The sequence below is a fragment of the Phaethon aethereus genome (genome assembly GCF_964289735.1).
Source record: "Phaethon aethereus genome assembly, chromosome: 5".
Taxonomy (NCBI): Eukaryota; Metazoa; Chordata; class Aves; order Phaethontiformes; family Phaethontidae; genus Phaethon; species Phaethon aethereus.
Window position 1 is genome coordinate 59,393,628 of NC_138579.1, and position 20,560 is coordinate 59,414,187.

At 50.6% G+C, this 20,560-nt stretch overlaps 1 protein-coding gene across 1 annotated transcript; it reads right to left on the reverse strand.

Annotated features, from left to right (window-relative positions):
• Nucleotides 1–6,288: 6,288 nt before the first annotated feature.
• NRIP3 (nuclear receptor interacting protein 3) lies at nucleotides 6,289–18,354 on the reverse strand (the record flags this gene model as incomplete). Its single annotated transcript, XM_082000856.1, has 6 exons — nucleotides 6,289–6,390; nucleotides 6,490–6,542; nucleotides 6,919–7,058; nucleotides 10,406–10,488; nucleotides 11,221–11,400; nucleotides 18,181–18,354. 6 exons carry the CDS (start codon nucleotides 18,352–18,354, stop codon nucleotides 6,289–6,291), a joined length of 732 nt encoding a protein of 243 aa, XP_081856982.1.
• Nucleotides 18,355–20,560: the final 2,206 nt, after the last annotated feature.

Below are 20,560 nucleotides of genomic sequence, written 5' to 3' on the forward strand. Positions count from 1 at the left end.
GCAGCGTTCCCCCAGCTACTTCTCCCGCTGCTGTGGCTTCCTGTTATTCCTGAACTCCTGGTATTTTTAGGTTGTTGACTGGCTTCACACCCACTTTGAGAGTGATAAAGTCTCATCCTGGGGAAGTGGTGGCAAGCGCCATTCTAGTAACAAAATCATTAAATTGATTGCTTTTTCAGCAATGCTATCTCCAGTGAAATGTCACTGATACCTACAGTGTCACCGCCTGAGTCTGTAGCCTTCTGTCAGCGATGTGGTTGTTAACAGAGGAGCAGGAGGAGGAGACCAGCACATGGCTGAGCTAGCCCCAGTAGCGCACAGCCCATGAAAAAGGGAAAAAAGAGAAAACTCAGCTTACAAAAAGGAACCAACTTTCAATTGATGGAAACCCAGTACCTTACCTCCATCTATTAAGCAAGCGGGTGATAAAGAAGTACAGACCTCAACTGATGCTTGCCCCATCAAATAAACAACAGTAACGTACAGCCTTATAATGTATGTTTATTTGAAATAAGTCATCTAGTTATTTGCTTCGGAGACAAACAAATTGGATTTGTTTTCACAACATGTTGAGCATCACATTATCATCAGCAAAACAGTAACAAAAAAAGCCCATAAAAAGGACCTCCCTGGAGAACTATTAGATAACAGATTACCCTGCAGATAGCTGGGGAGAGACGCCCCAGCGGGTCTCGTCTAATCAGCTGCTCTGCTGGCAGAGGCAATGAAAAAACGTTGGTGGATCTCAGCAGGATACAGAATGCGTGTGAGTAATGTTGCTGTAGGGCTATTCCTGGCAACAACCTCTGACTTTCCACTAGGATCAGCAGCAAGGGCTGCTGCAGAGCAGCCAGCCCAGAAGTTAACCCTGGCAGTTGGCTCTGTAGCTGCTTGGACCGATGTGAAGTGGAAGGTCATGGGGGCGGGAGGGTGCGCTCCTCCCCTGCTACTGCATGCCTGCATGGCCTCAGGCACATCACTTACAATGAAATATAGACATGAAACTCTCCACTGGCTGTCCAGATCTCTAAAGTTTTCAGTGAGTGTCAATGTCATAAACACATGGGCCATCTTAGTTGCAGGAGCCCATGCATCAAGACCCTACACATTCCACCAGCTTTTGAAGTGCTGTGATAGATCTGCCAAGGCTCCTTTTAATATCTTCCTTTTTGCATGCTTCATCTCAGCTTTAGGCATGACAAAAATGAAGATGTTGGGGGGAGTGAAGGTGTTTTGTCCCATTGCCCTTTGCTGACTACACGAGCACAAGCAATAGGGCTAGGGAGCCCTTTGGCCAAGGAGCAGCTGACTCGTTTTCCCTTAGGCTGCTTACTGGGGTTGTGCTTGTCCCCACCTGCGAGAGATTTGTTTGCAGTGTGACAGCATTCACCAGCTGGGGCATAAATTGTTCAACAAAACCCTCCACCACCCCAGGAGCTTCTCATAACATTTACTCGCTGCTCCTTTTTATGTCCCCAGTCTTTCTCATCCCAGATCATTTCAGGCATTGCCCTCTGCCACTGGCCACCTGCCAAGGCAGTGGGTCCTTTGGCTGGGGAGCCATGCCCAGGCTTCCTGCAAACCTGTGTCGGAAAGATGTTGCCAAAGGTGCATAGGCATGTGCCTGTGCTGGAAGTAAGCAGGAGCAAGCACCCAGGGCTTGCTGGGCTGGTCTGCGGCGCTTGGCCTCTTTACCTTTGTGGCCATGCAAGTGCTTGCAAAGATACAAGGATCCGATGCTACTTCCCATCTCCTATAATCCCTCTGGACTGAGGAAAGTGCCTGGCTCCTGTAGCAGCTCTCCTATCTTACAGAGCACCTTGCTCACAGGAGCCACCTCTGAAAGGCCACCGGCATCAGGGCTAGCCCCGCTCTGCACTGAAGGGACAAAATTTTGCCCATCGATTTTTCATTTGTGTGTGCTAAGACTCTGCTCTCTAGCGTCAGAAATAGTCTGAGTAAGTCTAGGAACCCGTAACAGCTCCAGGAAGCATGAGAAGATATTTTTGCCTGTACATTTCTCTTACTCATCTGTTCTCCACTCTATTGCTGGAGTCTGATTTCTTTCTGCGCTCAAAGGCAGCCCAGCCCTGAGGAAAGCCACTTTCACTGGGCTTGAAGTATTTTTGCTGTGGGACTTTGAGTGAATAGAAGGACAATTTCTCATCAGTCAGCGAGAGACCAGCTGTTACTGAAGCAGCCTAAAGCCTACCTTGGCAGAGTCAGCAAGCTCCTAAATCCACATTCAAAGCTTTGAGGAAGATGCTGATCTCAGGCTTCTGCTCTTCTGTCTCTGGTCATATAGCTATTGCACACACAAGTTACCTGTCTTTTGTTCTGACCACTTTCTTTTCCGAGCTTCATAAAGTTTACAAAGTTTCCTTCACATTCCCCTTCCCTGTCTGGTGTTGCCCCAGCAAACTAGCCGAGCACGGCAGAAACAAACTCAGCTTTCCGAAGGGTAAAACTCGAAGCAGCACAAGCTGGATCCCACACCTGCTTTGGGAGGGGGATGCACGACAGCAAAAGGCTGGGATTTCAAATGCTCACATTTTACCACGAGTGCCACATGCCATTTATCCTGCATGGTTAGTGCATCTCCGCTCGGTCCGATAGCAATTCCTGGCACAATCACAAAAGCATGATGAAGCCCCAGCAGAGTAAAGACTGAAATGAACTCCTGTTCTCAGTAGAAGAGTGCACTGAAAACAACTATCTGGCATATCCAGGGTACAGGCAAATAAACAGCAATAACAATTTAACTTTATTTAGATTTAATTTGACATTTAGCACAGTAATAAGCACAGAAAGAAAGAAAGAAAGTACCAAAATACCAAACTCATAGCATATAAAATAATCAAATATATTTAGTGAAATATTTCTACACACATCGGTGGCACTGCCCTGGCCAGCCCAACCCTGTAAATATATATTATATTTATATAGCTGTGTTATATAAAATACTGTATGTAGAGAAAACACTGAAACTTATCACGAAAATAGAAAACAGCTCAAAATACAGATAGTTCAGATTTGCTGGTAATACCCAATATTGAAAAGAGGTTCAAACCCACTGCAGGAGATAAAGCTCCAGCTTAGATGGCATGGCAGGTGTGAGATGGCGTTACTGGGCACAAACTGACAGGAGCCTGGCTTGCAGGACAGGCTCCGGACCCGAGCCGATGGCCACAAGGTGACAAGAGTTACTGGTCCTCGCCCAGCACTATCGAGCCATTTTCTATGTGGAAATGCCAGTGACTATGTCGGTGCTTGTGGCTGATGCTAAGCTCCGCGGGATGCCTGGGCGAGCAGCGCAGTAATGTCTGCGGGGAGGCTTAAGTACATGAGCAGCCACGTGGATCCCCGTGGGAGACCCCACAGCCCTGCTGAGCTGCACTGCAGCCTGCGCCTGCCTGGGGCCAAAGGGCTTTTGCTAAATCGGAGCTGCCGGAACAGCACTCCCGCGGCATGCAGCTGGCCCTTGCGGCGCTGGCTGCAGGGGGACCGGCCGCCAGCAGATGCAGAACATCACAAGGATATTATTCTGAATTTTAAAGATGCCTCTTCAGCAGATGACAGTAATTAATTCCCATTAGCTTTTAAAAACCTAGAAAGGTGCTTTTGTACAAGGCCAGGCTCCCCCAAGCAGTACCGTACATTTGTTCTGATATGCAAGCAAGCAGCACATGAAGTAGCAACCCTGCTGCTACAGGACAGTGACACCAAATGAAAAGTTTGTCCTGGTGAAAACTCCCACTTGCCCTGAGGGTGATCAAGGTTATACTGTTGTACTTAAGATCCCAAGCAATTTGTAAATAGATATAAAAAATATGGCATTTCTGGCAGCAACACTGAAGTCCCGCTGGAGTCAATAACCCACGCCGGTGTGCTGCAGCCTGGGTGCTGCTGGTGCTTCAGGCTGGGCGCTGAGCGGGCAGGCGGAGGCACCAGTCCTGGCGGCAGGGGAGAACCGAGGGTGCGTTGGGGCCATTTGGTTCCTAATATATCAATAAGGCTCTGTATCTGCTGCTTTCCAGACAACATACTTTTGTGCTTGTTTGTTGCTTTTTGGCTCAATACGATGATTAATTTTCCTGACTACTCACGCTGGGAAGGCAGCTGAGACCTGCCCAGAGGATCCATCCTTGAGGGGTTTCCAGCCCCAGTGAGGCAGCGCCACGATGGGCTGCGCCCAGGGCTGGCCCTAACCCCACAGCGAGCTGGGGCTGCGGGAGATAACCCTGGGAGCCCTCCCAGCCCCTGTTTCGGTGCTTCTTCCACGCCACTGCAGAGAAGCCTGTAACCCATGAATAATTCTGTAATTGCTCTTTCTCATCGAGCCAGCAGTTGCATCCCTAATTACATGGCAACAATACTATGCCAACAGATGAGCTATAATTCCTAGGTGGTATTAGCATTGTTATTTTACTCTGAGTAACTTCCTGGTAATGGCCATTTGAATGTGGCAATATCAATTAAGTGAATATAAATGCTTAGCCCCTGGAAAAATCATTAATAAAAATTTCATTCTGATAGCCTCTAATCACAGCTAAATACAATTACTCATATCAGGCCACTATAAAAAGTATTTTTCTCATCAGAAGTAGTACATAAGGTTTTCCCAACTGTTCATAATAAAGAAGACACTATATAGAAAAGTCCATAAAATAAGCACACATTTGTTTCTCAAAACCCATAGATAAACATGACAATATCTCTAAATTACTGGCTACTGAACAGGATTTCATTTAGCTCTACTGAAGCTGTAGCCTAGTATAAATGTTTTCAAAGCAGCGCGCCGCTGTTTCATCCGGAACAGTTGCACACGGTTTCTTTGATGTCAAGCTCTTGTGTGGGGACAGTGTTTCAATTTCTTTTTATGCCTCCAAACTGCTGAAGCAGGAAAGAAAAGACATTTAATAAAACAGGTGTTTTTCAGGAAAAAAAAAAAGGCGGCAGCAAAATTTGGCCTTGACTACGGTACCAAGAAATAATTCATCACTGCAGTGGCAACAGAACTACACCGTGCCTCTTGCATCCCTATTTCAAGGAGACAGGGAAGCCATCCTGCAGATTTGCACTGCAGCAGGGTCTCTCTGCGGTGCTGTGCCAGGTGCTCCCCAGGCTCGCGCACTGGCAGCACCCGTGGCTGGCGGCTGCCCTGGGCACACGGTGAGTGGGCGTCCTGGGCACGGAGCGGGTGCATATGCGCTCTTGTCCTGCCTCCCTGCGCTAGTGCGCACATCCCTCCTGTACTCCCCAGGGATCATAAACAGCATTAGCTGAGGAAGGTCCACTCCTTCCCAGCTCCCGCCCAGGCTCCTCCAGCTCAGCAGTGCCCATCATTGCAGGCTCGAGCTGCACAGGGGCTGCAGGATGTCCAAAATGACTGTGGCTGGTCATGACAGGCAGCTAAAGAAGGTGCTGCCCTACATCATTCATCAAAGGCGTTTTCTTACGCAGTGAGCAAGCGTTTTTTAGTTGGCTGTGTCTGCAGCACTCATCGCTGAGCAACCACAAGCGCTGCCTGCAAAGCTGGAGAGGCACATAAGTACAAACCCCCCTCTCAGGCACCCAGCACCTACCGGTTTCATAAGTCAGAGGCAGGAGCCTGTGATATGTCTCTTTTTCACTGTGCTCAGCGAGGAGAGCCCCACACAGCGACTGGAAGGAGGGGGTCACACTGCCTGCTGCCTGCCTGCCTGCAGAGCCAGCCATCACAAGCTACACGCATTTAGGAGGTACCAGAGTGGACAGCACAGATTTCTCTTTCTATAGGGAGGTAAGGCTGAAAAAGTCCGGTACCTCAGGAGCAGCTGGCAGGAGGGCAGCTGTGGCAACACGGGGAGAAGTAGCAACACCATTATCTCCAGGCAGGATCTCTCTCTCCAGCACTTTGCAAAACATTCATGTGGGTTTATTTGCCTTGCTTCATAAATATTTTCCAGAAAAAGGTTTGTTTGGGAACACTCTCAAAGCAGTGCTCAAGGAGTCTTCCTAGTGACCTCCAAAAAGTACATTTCCTAAGGTGTTTCCCTGTGCATGTCTTTTCAGACACACCATTTGCTGTACAATGCTTACTGGGGAAAAAAACAACAAAAGCTGAAAAAGGCTGCTGAAAAAGCCAGGGACTGTTTCAAAACTCAATGGGCTGATGAAAACAATTTCTGCCGTGCCGGTGAGCTCTGGCTCGCCTGCAGCGAGGGTCTGGGGGCTCCTGCATGGCCATGCTGGGGGGCACTGCCGTCAGGCTCAGCAGCACACACACAGCTCACCTCCCCAGCCAACTTACTGCTCTCCTGCTGCAGCGCTGCCGCTGCCCACAAACGGGATTTCTTCCCTGTCCATCTTCCCCAGAATGAGATGGTGCTTCTCCATGTTTATGACACACTGTAGAGAAGAAATGCTTTTCGGTAAGAGGGAAAACAGCAATTCACAGTGGTCCCAGCTCCCTCAGCATGGGTAAAAGCCCTGCTGGAAAACCCTTACCTTCAGAGATTTCAGTGTCTGCAGCCCAAAGGAGAAGGGTTTCTCATTGTCTTCTGAAAAATAGGAACATTCAGATTCTGCTAAATAAAACCCTGTTCATAAAGGGACCAAACCTAATTACTCCGGAGGGGAACATCAAGCGCAGGCAGGCGGATACGCCTGCGGGGCGACACGGTGGTCGCTCCATCGGCGCAGCAGCACGCGAGCCTGGTGCCGCCAGCACAACCCTGCTGAATGCATCCTCCTTCTCTTCCCCTTCTCCCTCCCTCCCTCCATCTGAAGGGCTACACAAGGACTTTTGCTGCAGAAAAGCAGTATTCCCATTTTAATTTTAACGTGTTTCTGAAGCTTCATTTTGCTCCCCTGGGGTAAGAGGGAGTGAAGCCCCAGCCCCTACTCCGAGGACCAGAGGAGCACACACGCACTCACCCACGACGAGGGCAGCGCACTCCACGGGGACCGCTCCCACTGTGAGGGCGAGGCACTCAATCTGGCCGATCACTCTCACCTTGTTCGGCAATGAAACCAGATCATCTTCGCGAGGGAGTGCTTTGAGATGCTCCTTTAACCTGCACATTGAAAACACTTTTGGCGTGATGCAGCCATGGTTTGGCTGCTCCGGCAAGAAGCAAATGGCATTTGGAGGGTACTTATACCTGAGGTGCTCTTAGCTTGCTCGTATTACCATGCCATTATTGGAGAGCTGCTTTCTTGGCAGGTTTTCCGTGATGCTCTGCATACAGCCAGCAGCCTACACCCGTGCCAGACCATAGCACGACCCACAACACAGCCCTGGGGCTGCGTCAGCCCTTGCCCCGAGCAGAGCTCCTTACAGGATTTTGCTTTTTACCTGAGGAATTTTTTTTCCTACATTTCCTCAAGACTTGGGGAAGCTGCTGATCTAAAATTGCTTCTAATGCAGTGTGGGTGTAAGGAAGGGGTACTCCACTCCAGCTCCCACCAGTGGAGCCGCTGCCACCATGTCCCCATGCCCCACAGCTGGGGAAGCGTGCCCAATCCATGCTTGTTAGCAGGTGCTGCTGCTGAGTTTATTCAGAGGAAATGGGGACAGATCAATCACATTCAGCCCAAGAAAAGGAAAAAAGGGTGTCAGTGATGTCTTAGGTACAGTCATTTCTTCTATCTATGTCCCATGAACTAGTCTGACAGCACTCATTAATTATTTAGCTTCGGTTTCTCTTTTAAACTGAACGAGAGCCTAGTGGAAAGACAATTCGAGGCGGTGCCCTCTCCCTCGGATAAAAGCTGTATTGCTTTTTGGCAATTTGAGGCACCTTTCTGCTGAACTGCAGCAGTGCACGCACATGTGTATGTGTCTATCCGTCTGTCCTGGTGGAGACCAGCCCCCCTCAGAGGCAGGGTCCCCGGGACTGAGGTGAGGATGTACCACGCTATTTAGCACAGGTGCAAGGACCAGAAGAGGCAGCAGGGAGAAGGAGCTGGATCCCCTCTGCCACTTCCCTTAGGGACTGGCCTTAAAAAGCAGTGGGAACATGTCAAGAAGTTTATGAGCTCCTTGGCACTGAGCTGGCTTTACTCTGGCCCGAGACAGGTTGGAGTGGCTTTTTTGGGTGCAGTGAACTCCAATGGCTTCTCCGTCCGCTCAAGGGAAGTCATGTGGTCTTCAGCGCTTCAGCTGTGGTCTTTGTTTCTCCATCACTGGGCACAGGCCGTGGCACTGGAGCCAGGACCTGAACAGAGCTGAGATACAGCTGGAGATGGCTCCTCACTCCGGTACCCACTGACCCAGACGGTTTTCCCAGGCATGACCAGGGCTGCAGGGAGGCTGCAGCGGGGGGACGGAGTAAAGGCACCTTCAAGGAAGCTCTTCATCACAGCTGAGACTGACCCAAGGACAGATGGATAGCACGTGGGTAATTCATGGCTGAAAGCTGGCCAGGAACCTGCAGCGAGGTGAGGAGAACCACTGACACACAGTACAGGGAGGCATCTTGGAGTTGGGTTTGAAAGTGGAAAGTCCCCAGCAGCGTGCAGTGACCAGAGCTGCTCACGTATCGACTGCGCCCACACCTTCTTGGGGGATCCCCTACGCTGCGGCAACCTGCGAGCTAGTCCCACCGCTTTCCTCAGAGGCGAGAGGAAGAGCTCGAACGGCACCATGACAAGATGCAAAAAGGTTTTTAAAAAAAGACAGGAGGAATTGAGCCTGCACCTCGGGCACACACATGCTGCTTTTAGGCGCTGAGACCTTGGCAGCAGGGCCTGTCCCCAGAGTCACTTGAGCCTCAGCTGCAGGCAGCAGCACCCAGCAAAGCACGCTGCGGGCCCCTCCTGCCCTGGCAGGAGCGAGAAAGAGCAAAATCGCCCAGCACGCCTCTTCCCTGCTGCTTTCCAGGGCTGGATTTAAACAAAACTCGTGTTTTATCGTTGCCACACGTGCTGGACTGCTTTGAAGTAAAACGTCCTGGAGCGGCGCCTGTTGTCGCATGGGACCTACCACAGCGACGGCAGAGCGAGCCAGGCATCAAAGCCCTGTTTTTAACCCATTTGTTAATCTGGCTTTAGCTTCTGTCCCCACAAACACAAACAGCAACGGAGCTGCAGGAAGCTGCCTGCAAGGCAGCGCTGCCTGCTGCGCGCCTCGGCTGGTGGTGTGTGTGGGACGGGGTGTCGCGCTGGCCACGCTGCCAGCCTGCATGTGCAGCGTGGCTCCTGCGCACCCCAGTGTCCGTGGGGTCCCACCTAGCAGGAACCCTCATTGCTGATGAGTAACACTGCGGGGGGACGTGGACCTTTTAACTGCAGCAGTCCGGCTGATGGCTACAAAAGAGGTCTCTCTCAAATCAGGAGGGAATCCCCATAACCTGAGAGCAGAAACTGGCTCTAAGCTATTTCTTAAGCGCTCTTTGAAGGGCGGGACTGCTGAAGCAGACTAGTGCTGCAAAAACTACACAGGACTTGCATCAGTAACACAGAGAGCACCTCTGTGCAACTCAGACATGTTGAGTAACCAATACAGCATCTTGCAAGATGAGACCCCTCCAAAAGCACTGTTATCATCTGCAAGCTATGCTGAGCAGCTCCGCGGTTGGCGACAAGTTTGGTAAGCGCAGCCACCTTCCAGCCACTAAACGCTGTTGTACAGAGAAGTACTTACTGTCTGGACAGAAAACAGGCACCATTCATGCAGGGCCACGCAGTAGTGCTCAGGGAACTACTGCAGCTGTTTTTTGCGTAATCACTGCAAGTCGGCGATAAAAAGCAATGACTCTATGGAAACAAAGTGCCAAAACCTCCTTGATACCCTCTGAGCTGATGCCTGATCCTGCTCCTCAGAGAACAGCAGAAGTTTCGCTGCAAATTGCTGGCAGTCAGCTCTCTAACACCACGTAAATACATTTCCTTTCCCTTCAACAGGGAGAAATTTGTTATTGGGAGTCGCATCAGACACCAGATTTCGTGCACATGCATGTACACAGCCACACAGCTGTATTACACCCAGTGCCAGGGCCAGCAGTGCTCCAGCAGCCGGGTCCCAGCCTCTCTGCGGGGACCTGCAGGGCAGAGCTGGGCTGACCCAGCCCCACGCCTGCCCTGGGGACACAGAAGGCTGGGGGGGTCAGCTATTCCATGAGGCACGGAATGACAAACAGGCAGCCACTGAAAAAATACAAATGCATCCAACTCTCTTAAGGGATTTACTCGGAGGTGAATAGATTGGTACAAGTGGCTTTCTAGTTCATCTCCCTGCAAGGACATTGAAGAATAAGCCAGGATATGGTTGTAACAGGAGGCTCAGGGACTTGCCCGGGCACAGCCCCAAGCGCTCCCTTCCAGAATGGCCATCGTTGGCATGAGCGAAGCCCCGGCAGCGCTGCCTGTGCTGCCAGGTGCCGCGAGTTCCCACAAAACAGAAATCAAGTTGGATATTTACCCTAGCCTGTCCAGGCAGGCAGATGACATGAAGTTGTGCTGCGAGCCGGTGTCCACCACAGCCTTCAGCTCCTTCCCCACACACTGCAAAAGCAAGCAGAGATGGGAGACGATGTGTGGGATGTGGGACAAGCACAGGGTGCCCATGGTCTCGGCTCTGCACACACCGGTCCCCACCAAAATGCCAACTCATGCCAGCCCATCCCCGCTCCACCGCATGCTCAGTGCCCGCAAGGTATCACTTCATCCACCACAGACACCCAAGAGTTGGCTCTTGAGCTGCTTTTTGAATAAGGGGGTGCTACTAAACAACATGGTGTTGAGTCCTGAGCCCTTCCCAGCAGCATTTGCCCCTGCAGAGAGCAGAAGGGGCAGCCCCAGCCAGGAGTGGATATTGCGGAGGGTGGGAAATACAAGAGAGCATGGGGGTAAGGAGAAGAAATGTGAAATTACTCTTGGGGAAAGAAAAGAGGGATGGCACTTGAGGAAAACAGGTTGTTAGCACAGGGATTCACCACAGATAATTACTCCTCAGGGTTTCAGTATGCTGCCCCAGCCTGGCTGCTCCCTCTGCCTGGATGTCCAAGGGAAGACATCCATCAGACCAGTTCTCTCTGCGATACCCAAGGCGGCCGTCTGTGCCACAGCAGCCCTGAGCTGCAGAGGGAAAGCTTCCCCATCCCCAGCTGCCTGTGACAGCCCCAGTGGAGTGCAACCCTGATCAGGAAACATGGAGGACAAGAGCACAGCTTGAGGCTGTCAGAAATAAAATTGGGGGGAAAAAAAAAAAACAGAAGGCTGGGAAGGGACTATTACCTGGCAGCTCACCACTATCAGCTCCTCGTCCTCTGTTTTGCCTGAGCTGCCCAGTTTGGTTTGATTCAGTTTGTTGGTCTGCGCTGAGATATCACTCTTTGGAGTCCAGCTGCCTCGGCTGCCTCGTAACTTTGATAAATTTGTCTCCATTAGGCGCTTCTGCAGAATATTATGTGGTTGCTTTAAGAAAAAGACACACACACAGAAGAGCAGGGTGAAGTCAGAGGAAAGCCATGAAGTGACCTGCATCGCCAGCCTGCCTGTGATGCCCAGGGGCCAGCGCTGCTCTAGCAGGAGGGATGCCCTAAAGTCTCACTCTCCCTGATTCCAAGGCTACATCTACCCTTCCTAGCCTACATCTGTTTGCTCTCCTGCCAGCTCTGGCTTAGCTGGCTTTGACTAGAGAACTACTTTGTATTGGCAAAGGAATAATCCTTTCAAAATATTAACCAGAATTTGGAGGGATGCCCTACTTTTTCCAAACTCAAGTTCAAGATTTGATTCATATAGGAATCAAAGCAAGTCAGGCTTTTCCAAGCTGTTTTTTCAGCAGTAATTGCCTTCATTTGGTGATAAGGATATCAGGAATTCTGCAGTGATGCAAAAAGAGGTTAAAAAATAACTGTTCCAATTACATGCACCACCTAAGTATGAAAAAGGTGTATGGACTTACTGAATGAACACAGATGCTTTCTCTGAGCACTGGCTTGGCTGGCATAGAAAACACCTGTGTCCAGCCTCCACTTGTGGCAGTGCTCTTTGCATGAATGACCCAGAATTTAAGCAGCTGATTTGGGTGTCTGTGTATTGGCTCTTACAGGTGCGAGTGAACTCGGCACATGCAAGAAGAGAACCACAAACGGTGTCTATTGTCAGACCTGGTCTGGCCTTTAGATCAGAATTTGGTCTGAAATTGCCCTGCGTCTCTCTCCTCTTTTGTATTTAGCTGCTAAGGGTGAGTAAATGGGAGCAATCCTGGGTGCCATGCCACAGGAGGGAAAGGCGAGGAGGGGAAGCGGTAAGATTGTCTGAGGTAGGTAGGTAGGTGTTCTTCCGACAACCCCAATGCTGCATATGGCGGCTTCTTGCCTTCTCCGTCATTTGCATTTGCTCTGTGAGAAGCATGTTACCTCTCAAGATCTCCTCCAACTGCTTTCCCAAAAGCCTTTTTATGTTTAATGTTCATCACGGCTGGATGCACATACTCTGCTGGAGGTGAAATGACTCTGCTTGAGTATCTGCTCATTTCTCTGCCCGCTTAATCCCCCCCCCCATTACTGCCCTTTCCTTCTGATTTTAATTTGTCCATAGTGAGAACTTCTTACTGGCTTATTCCTGAATTTTTGCATTCATATGAAATATGCCTGTGTGTCTGCAGAGACATCTAAACAAGCAAACCTTGTAATCCCAAGGGAATTTCAGTGGGATCCGGTTAACTTCGAAAACCTTGGGCCGTGGTTCCCTGAGTTGGCCAGCGCGCACCCTTGTGCGTGGCACCTCGTCTTTAAAATAATCTGTGTGGCATGTTAAATAACAGCACTTACAAAAGACTAATGCAACTTGGCATCATCCTAAAATAACTGCAGCCACGTGAGTACTTCAGATCCTGCTGTAGACGTAATATGAGCGGTTAAACTGGACCTGACTGATAAGGCTGGGTAGATGCAGCCAACACAAGTGGTTACCAGGATGTGTAATCTCCTTTTCTCCCCACTTTTCACTGCCCTTACTTCTGCAGGCAACCTGTGACTTGAAAGGAAATAAAGTTTCAGGACCATTTTCAGCTGCAGGTGCTACGTCTGACCAGCATGCTAAGAGCATGACCTGCGTAAAGGTGATAACGTGGCTGCACTCCCAGCGATGAGGAGAAATCAGATCTGACACTGCGCTGTTTCCTTCACGCACAAGTAGCGACGCTCCAGCACTGCTCTGTGACCAGCGCCTTCCCGGTGAGACCGAACAGCAGAAACCAGTATTACTTCACTAGACTGAAGGCAGGCAGACTGGCTTCACTAGTAATGGACCCTGTGCTGAAGGACAAGCAAATCTGTTTGGAAGCGTGGGCAGAAGCCGAAGGTGCACAGTCAGCACTTTGATCACCTCCCAGGCTCCTCATCTGAGCAAAAACGCAAGCCAGGGTTTGCTGACAGTGGGTGCCACGTCCTTCTTACCCTTTATGTTTGCCTGCAACTCAGGCACGCATCTGGAGGACTAATTCTTCACATCATCAAAAAAACCAAAACGAGGGGATAGAGGACTAGAGAGGTAGATGGGTGAAGTTCCCAGCCAGCCAGAAGACAGCCTGTTGCACAGTGGTCACCTCCTTGCGCCCAGCCCCGCTCAGCTAGCACCAAGAGAAATTTCTGAACGACATCATCCAGGACAGTCTGGGTGCTCTTCTGATCTGCCTGGCCTCAATCACATTGCCAAACACCTTTGAAAGAACAGGCTGGAGAGGAACAAGTCACCAGCATACTCATCAGTGCTATTTTAACCGTCATCTACCCTTGACTTAAACCTAAATTTTTTTTTACTACAAGTTCTCATATGGATCATTAACCAATTACATATGTGGATTTTTCTCAGCCCTGGTTTTATGAATCCTCTATGGGATCCATTGCTCAAAGGAAAAAATCCAGCACTCGGTGAACATGAGTTACCATGACAAATGGACTGCCTTTTGTCGACACTTGCTATTCTGAAAGTCACAGTGAATCCTGCCTTTGGGGGACAAATGTTGCTTACGTTGTGCTCCAATACAGAACTAATCTAGCAAGAGGGGGCTGAAAAGGTTCCCTGTAGCACCATCTTGTCTCAAGCTATTAATTAGTTTAACTTGTATTTCCATTGCTTCTCGTGTGCAACAGAGTGAGGGATGTTAGTCACGGAGATGACTCAAGTGATGGATACGTACTTGGTAAACAGATAAGGTGCCGAGGGACATTGGCAAATGCAGATTTTGCTGGAAAACTGCAAGCAGACCATGCCTGGGAGATGGGGAGAGAAGGAAATCCTCCCCATGTCAGTGATGGGGAAGGCAGCCGTGTTCTCCCTCCAGCACAGGCCGGCCACACAGGCAGGACCGGTGTTTGAAGTAACCCAGATTACCTGGTACCATGTTTCGATGCACCACACAAAACTGTTGAAAGTTTTACAAAAAAATAAAATGTTACATATCATTGTGTAAATGCAAAAAAAAAAAAGTTACTTCCTAGTATTGTTCAGCATAATATAAATACGAATCAGGATTTTTTTAATAAGATATCTCACTTTCCATCCCTGAGACTTTGCAAAAACCTACAATCCTTAAAAAGTAGACACCTAGAAGTGAGTGAAGATACCAGCTATTGCTGAACCTATTTACCACTGTCTATCAAAACCACAAATAATTCTGTCCAGTCCTGTTCCTCTCTAATTTAAAATCAAGCACATCGCTGCAGCTTGCAGTATCCATCTCTCTGGCAGGTTTCCCACTATTTTGGTTTTTAGATCTGGGGATAACAAGACCCATCAACAACAGTTTCACTCAGGTGGAGACGAGAGTCAGAGAAGATGCCAGCTCCTCCGGTCTCCAAACCCATCTCCAGAGGTTTGCCCCCCTCTCCTGTACCTAGACAGTAGAAAAAAAGGAGTTCTAACACACCAACAGGGCTCACCCCAAGAAATAACCGATTTTTCTCTCTCCCCATCCCTCATCCAAATTCACCTCTCCTACAGCAGCCTGTGCGCGCGTGTCGTCAGCCCCCCTCGCAGGGTTGAGGTGGGACAAGAGATGCCCCAGCTCTCCGGCGCGCCCCGGGAGCCCAGGCAGCGGCCAGGTCTCTGACCAAGACGGTGCACCTCACATCAAAGTTTTTTGCATTTTGACCAAGACACAACGAACTCTGAGAGGCGTATAGCGGGAAAGCGGGGAAAACTGGCTGCGCTGCAATTAACTGCGACCTTGCACCAGCTACAGGAGCAGGGGACAGGGCCACGGGGACACCCAGAGCTGTGCTGAGGACCCGGGTGCCCGAGGGGGGCTCTGAGGGCATTTTGGGATGGGGAAATGCTTTTTGGTTTTGTTTGTTGCTATTTATAACTTTTTTTCCCAGCTTGTAAAGTGATGTGGGACTGCTTCAGGCAAAGCCTCTCCAAACCAGACCAGTGGCTCTTGGGCCGAGGGCGAAGTGTCAGAGCACGAGGAGGAGCTGCCAACGGCCAGCATGCCCTGCCCACGTCAAGCACAGTCATGGCTACGGTGTCAGGAAGCCCAAATCGCAGCTAATGGCCGTCTCATGCCGATTTTCTGGCCTTTGGAGAGGAGGCTAATAGCGAGGCATCAAATCAAAACCATTTCTGCTCTATATATCCAGCCCTACGTTTGCCAAATCCAACGTATGCTATGCTATAGCTTGGTGTTACATACTGGGCAAACAAAGTGGAACATGCAAAGGCAGCGAGGAGCTAGAAGAGGTCGGTCCAACCCAGAATAACACACTGAAAAATATCAGAGGCTTAACATAGATAATTACAAGTATTTATCAAACCTGCCCATACGGGGCCTCACCAGGAGAGAAACTTCAGGAGCCAAGTGTGGGCACAGAAGCTGGGGGACACCAGCACACCCGCCCCGTGACCTGCTGCCGCCTCGCTGCGCGCCACACGCCGTGCACTGCCGCCAAAAAGAAGGGGATTCCTCCCCAAAATCAGAGTGGTCCGTGCCAGCTGTCACCCTGACAGGCAGCATCTGTCCTCACTGGCTGTCCCCGTCTCTGGGGAGCTGTGACCTCCTCTCTTCTCCTGCTGAGGCCGCTGGAAAACCCCCACGGGAAACCCTGCATTATTAACGCCGGTCACGTCAAAAGCCCTTCCGCCCACGTCAGCACGGCTGTCGTGCAGCGCTAGGCATGAAAATGCGCTGCTTTGTCAGGAGAGGTGCAGTTATTCACCAGAAAGGTGTGCAGACGGCCTGGCCAAAGACCCCTGATGCCCCGGGCCTCCTGACCACGTGGCTCAACCCCTCTGGACCTGGACCTCTCGGTTTGGGGCCATGCCAAGGTGGGGTCCCACGTTTCGGGGACTCTTGGTGCTTCTCCAGTCTCAGAAACGCACAATCTCCCACTCCTCCTGGGGACAGCTCTTGTAACACCCGGGCAGCCACGGCACCAGGGGGACACGGTGGGTCCTCTTGAAGCGATGGTCGCTGCCGTCCCAGCGCATGCCGTGCGAGCACGGCGGAGCTGGCAGTGTCGCTTCCCTGCAACACAACCCACTGCAACAACTCTGAAATTCATGGCATCTTCTCTGGGGCTGCAGGAATGGGCCGGAGCACGCACCAGTGCTGTCGCTTTGGGGACTCTCCATACGCCCCGTGGAGCAGGAGGCTGTGGCCACGGTGAGCCCCGGCCACAGCACACGTGGTGTGGTTCTCAGCCCACCCCTGGCCGGACACCCACCACAGCCGGGGCAGGCAGCGCGCCTCTGCCGCGCCGCACCTCCTTTTTGTGCTTGGAGGGGTTGGGGAGCTGCGGAGCTCCCCAGGGCTCTGGCAGAGACCCCCGTGCGGACCCTCCTCGCAGGGGCTGTGGGTGCAGAGGGGCGATGCTGCAGCCACGGCTCGGCCAGCACGGGCACAGGGGCACAAGTGACATTTCTGTGACCAGGGCCGTGGTGAGGAGCCCCATGCTCTGCCCCGGGCACCAGGGCCAAACCTGGTCCTCGCTGCTGTGGGGACAAGGACTTCAGTGCTCAGTGCCCCTGGCTCCTGCTACCTGTTGCCCCTCTCATCTGGGCAGAGCAGAAACCCCTGTCATCAGGGTCTCAGCCCCGCACACTGTGGGGTACTGAGCCATAACACGGTATTCAGACTCTGCAGATAGTAGTAACCACCACCATCACGCTCTGAAAGGCACTTTGTAGCTCCCCAACGGAGAGGGGAGAGCAGGAAAGCTCCTTCTGAGCCTTTCCCTGGGCAGGAGCTTCACTCCCTACAATTGCAAAACATTTGAGATGTCAAAAAAAAATAATCACCTCCATGCGCACTGCAGAGAACAGCCAACTCATTCCACTTATGTCAGCCAGGCAGAGCCAAGCCTAACCCAGCTGGCCAGGAAGGCTGTGACAGAACAAAACTGCCCCACTAAAAATATAAAGATTCACTTTTTTCCATGAACCTGTATCAAGCATCGAAAAAAGCAAATATTTTCTGTTAGAAGGTGCAAGAATTTTGCAACAATTGGGTAAGGAAAAAAAAAAGTAAAGGAGCTTTCCTCGGTAGGATATATCTTCTAGATCTTGCTCCTTACATCAGAACTTTTGATATTACATTGAAGTATCATTTCCCATTAGAGAAAGCTCAAACATTTGTGCACATCAGTATTTAGAAATGCTGTCCAGCCCCTGGACATGATGAAGAATATTGTGTGTCAGCTAGAGGATCACATGGATCATTGCATATGTAAATATTTAAAACCTATAATTATACATCTTCATTTAAAAAAATATATATGCATAAGCCTTTATCAGAGTTCAATCTTGGCAGTTATATATTTTGAAGTACTAGTGATTGCACTTTATCAAATCTTTTACGATTATATGTTGTGCATATATATGCGTCAGACAAACATATGTGTATATATGTAGGTATTATATGAAGCCATTTTGATTTACTCTGCTTCAGAGAGAATTTTTGTACTGCAAACAATATCCCATTTTCTTGTAAGTGTTAAAGAAAAATTAAAAGCTTTTAGGTCTGAGGGCTGGGCATCTGAAAGCACCTACTAGCAAAAAGCAACCCTGGTGATAACTAGCATCGTACTTCTACTCCGTTCCTTTTACATAGAAAAGCCTCATTTTTTTAATCAATTTCCACAAGCAACCAACTTCTCCTCCTAATAGAAAAATGGCACGAAGAAAAAAAATAGATACTGCCCTACCGGATGCTTAAGTCTCCTTCCAGTAAACACAACAAAGCCTTACAGTGTCTTTTGAAGTCCCCAGCTTCTTCAGCCCATCCAGAGGGAGGAGATCTGCAGAATCCTTGTGAATAAACTGAACCGCCTGCTTCATCCTCCTCTGCTGGCGGAGAGACGCCGCTTCCCTTATCTCCACTTCTTTCCTCGTCTGCTCTGTCAGGATACCTGAATAAAACATCTTTTCTGCCCACGTACGGCTCGCTTCTCGAAGATGCGCCTCTCGGAGGGATGGAGCCGGGGAGATGCTCTGTCGCCTGCGCTTTATAACTGGAGCTTGGTGACGCTTGGAGACCGGCAGGTACTCCAGCCGGCGCCGCCGCGTAAAGGAGGGGTTGGGCACATCGCCGTGCGTCGCATAGGCAGCGGCCGGAGAGCTCGGGCTCAGTCTAAGGGAATAAATCAGCGCCGTTCCTCCTCACTGCCTCTCTTGAAAGCGAGATTAGCCGTAGGCATCCGGCGGCTCTCAGTCCCCCCGCAGCCTCACGGGCAGAGACGAGAGCGCCGGAGCACCGTGCTTGGAGAGCTGCCAAGAGCCCCAGGAGCCGGTCCACCTCTGCAGGCACGGCTGGTTTTGGCCTGGACAGGGCGACCGAAGCGCCAGGGCGGGTGACGGCTGCCCAGCACCCCTGCGGTCCTGCATGCCACTGCCCCACAGGGCTGGGGTGACGCAGCCCCACACGGGCTGCATAACTGGCCACACGGAGGTTTGCTACCTTATGCCCGAGGCCGGTGGGGTTAGGGCAGGCTCTGGATGCCACCGGCCTTACCGAAGCATTGCAGGCACCGATCTGCATCGTCACTGTCTACTCAAGTCCCCAGGAAGGGTAAGGACTGTTGTGAAAATTGTCCAAGCCAAACTGGGGCACACCAAACGTGCTCCCCACAGGGCTCCTGTACCCATCAAACGTTCAGGTACAGCACGATTTGACTAATCATTAGCATCCACACTACTGTTTACTAATCAGAATAAAACTTTGCAAAGCAACTACATTTTTGCAGCATTCTTGCTGCTTGTCTATTTGTCCAGACGTCCCTGGAGTCAGCCTTGCTATAGTTACTTACCTCTGATGCCAGACGATGCTGAGAGGGTTTCAAAGACATGTAAGAGGGGAGCTGGGATGCTGGCGTTATTTTGGTTGTCCAGGGGTATCCTTTATCCTTCACGAGCAGCTCTTAGGCTTCCAAGAGGCAAAAAGTCCTTATTTCTGGGGCCGGGCTGTCCTTCAGACCGTTTTACTTAAGCACGAACTATACCAAAGTCACCACTAAAATTCCTCTGCCTCATTACATTACAGTGTATAACTTTGTTAATGTGTACTAGTTCATGTTAATACATTTTCATACTATAGAGACTGTTATAATAGAGAAGGGGATTTTCTTAACAGGACTCACAGAGCACATGGGTTTCTTTCAGTACAACAGTGAGTTTTTAAGTAATACATCATCTCTCACCAGAAACACTTTTTTTTTTTTTTTCCTCTCTAACTCCCCAGAAGGGCCCACACACTTTCAGCAGCGCAGCTCGGGCAGCAGGCACTCACCTGAACCTTCCGCTTGCCAAGTAATTTGCTGCAAGGACTAGGTGAGGAGAAAATGCAGCTCTGCCTCAGGAGGGACAGTACGGATCTGGGAACATCCCACATGGGTTTGGTTCTTATTAAACTAACAGAGACCTTTGATGAATGTGGTAAAGCAGAAGAAAAGCAGAGCTTAGCCCAGGATTTCTATGCCAAGCCTGACTTCCAGGGCACTCCTAGCCTCAGGGAGGAGCCAGGGTGCTGACCCCACTTTGCTCTCCCCCACCGACACAGCCCAGACTCACTTGTACTCACTGCGTTTCGGGAAAACACTCCTGTTTCCGACAGGAAAGGGATAGTGGAGGCCAGGGAAAGATACTTTGGAAAGAAGCGACGGCAGCGCCCGCACCCCCGGCTCCTTGCACTGGTGCCGACGCTGAGCAGGGCTGATGCCAGCTGCTGTGGTGATGCCGGAGCAGCAACGCTCTGCGGATAAACTTACCCATCGGAGCTCTGCGGCCACGGCCAGACTATGTGTGTTCGGGTGTTCAGCCCCTCCTCATATGACCTGGCGGGGCGGGGGTGGGGGATCAGAAGAGCACGCAGAATACAACAGAATGCAAAGCCATTGTATCACAGCCTCACATAAAGGCCGTTAGGTGTGAGCCAGCCGGAGCTCGGTGAACGCGGCCGTGTGCGGAAAGATAACAGGACTGACGATCTGAAGGGGGATATAATTTTTTCTTCCCACGCTGACTCGGCTCATTACATGACAGAACCATTGTTCCACTACAGGCAAACATGCCCAGGAGGATAAAAGCACCTTATTTTTCACCTTGGGAGCTATCTGGCACTTACCCAGCTGAT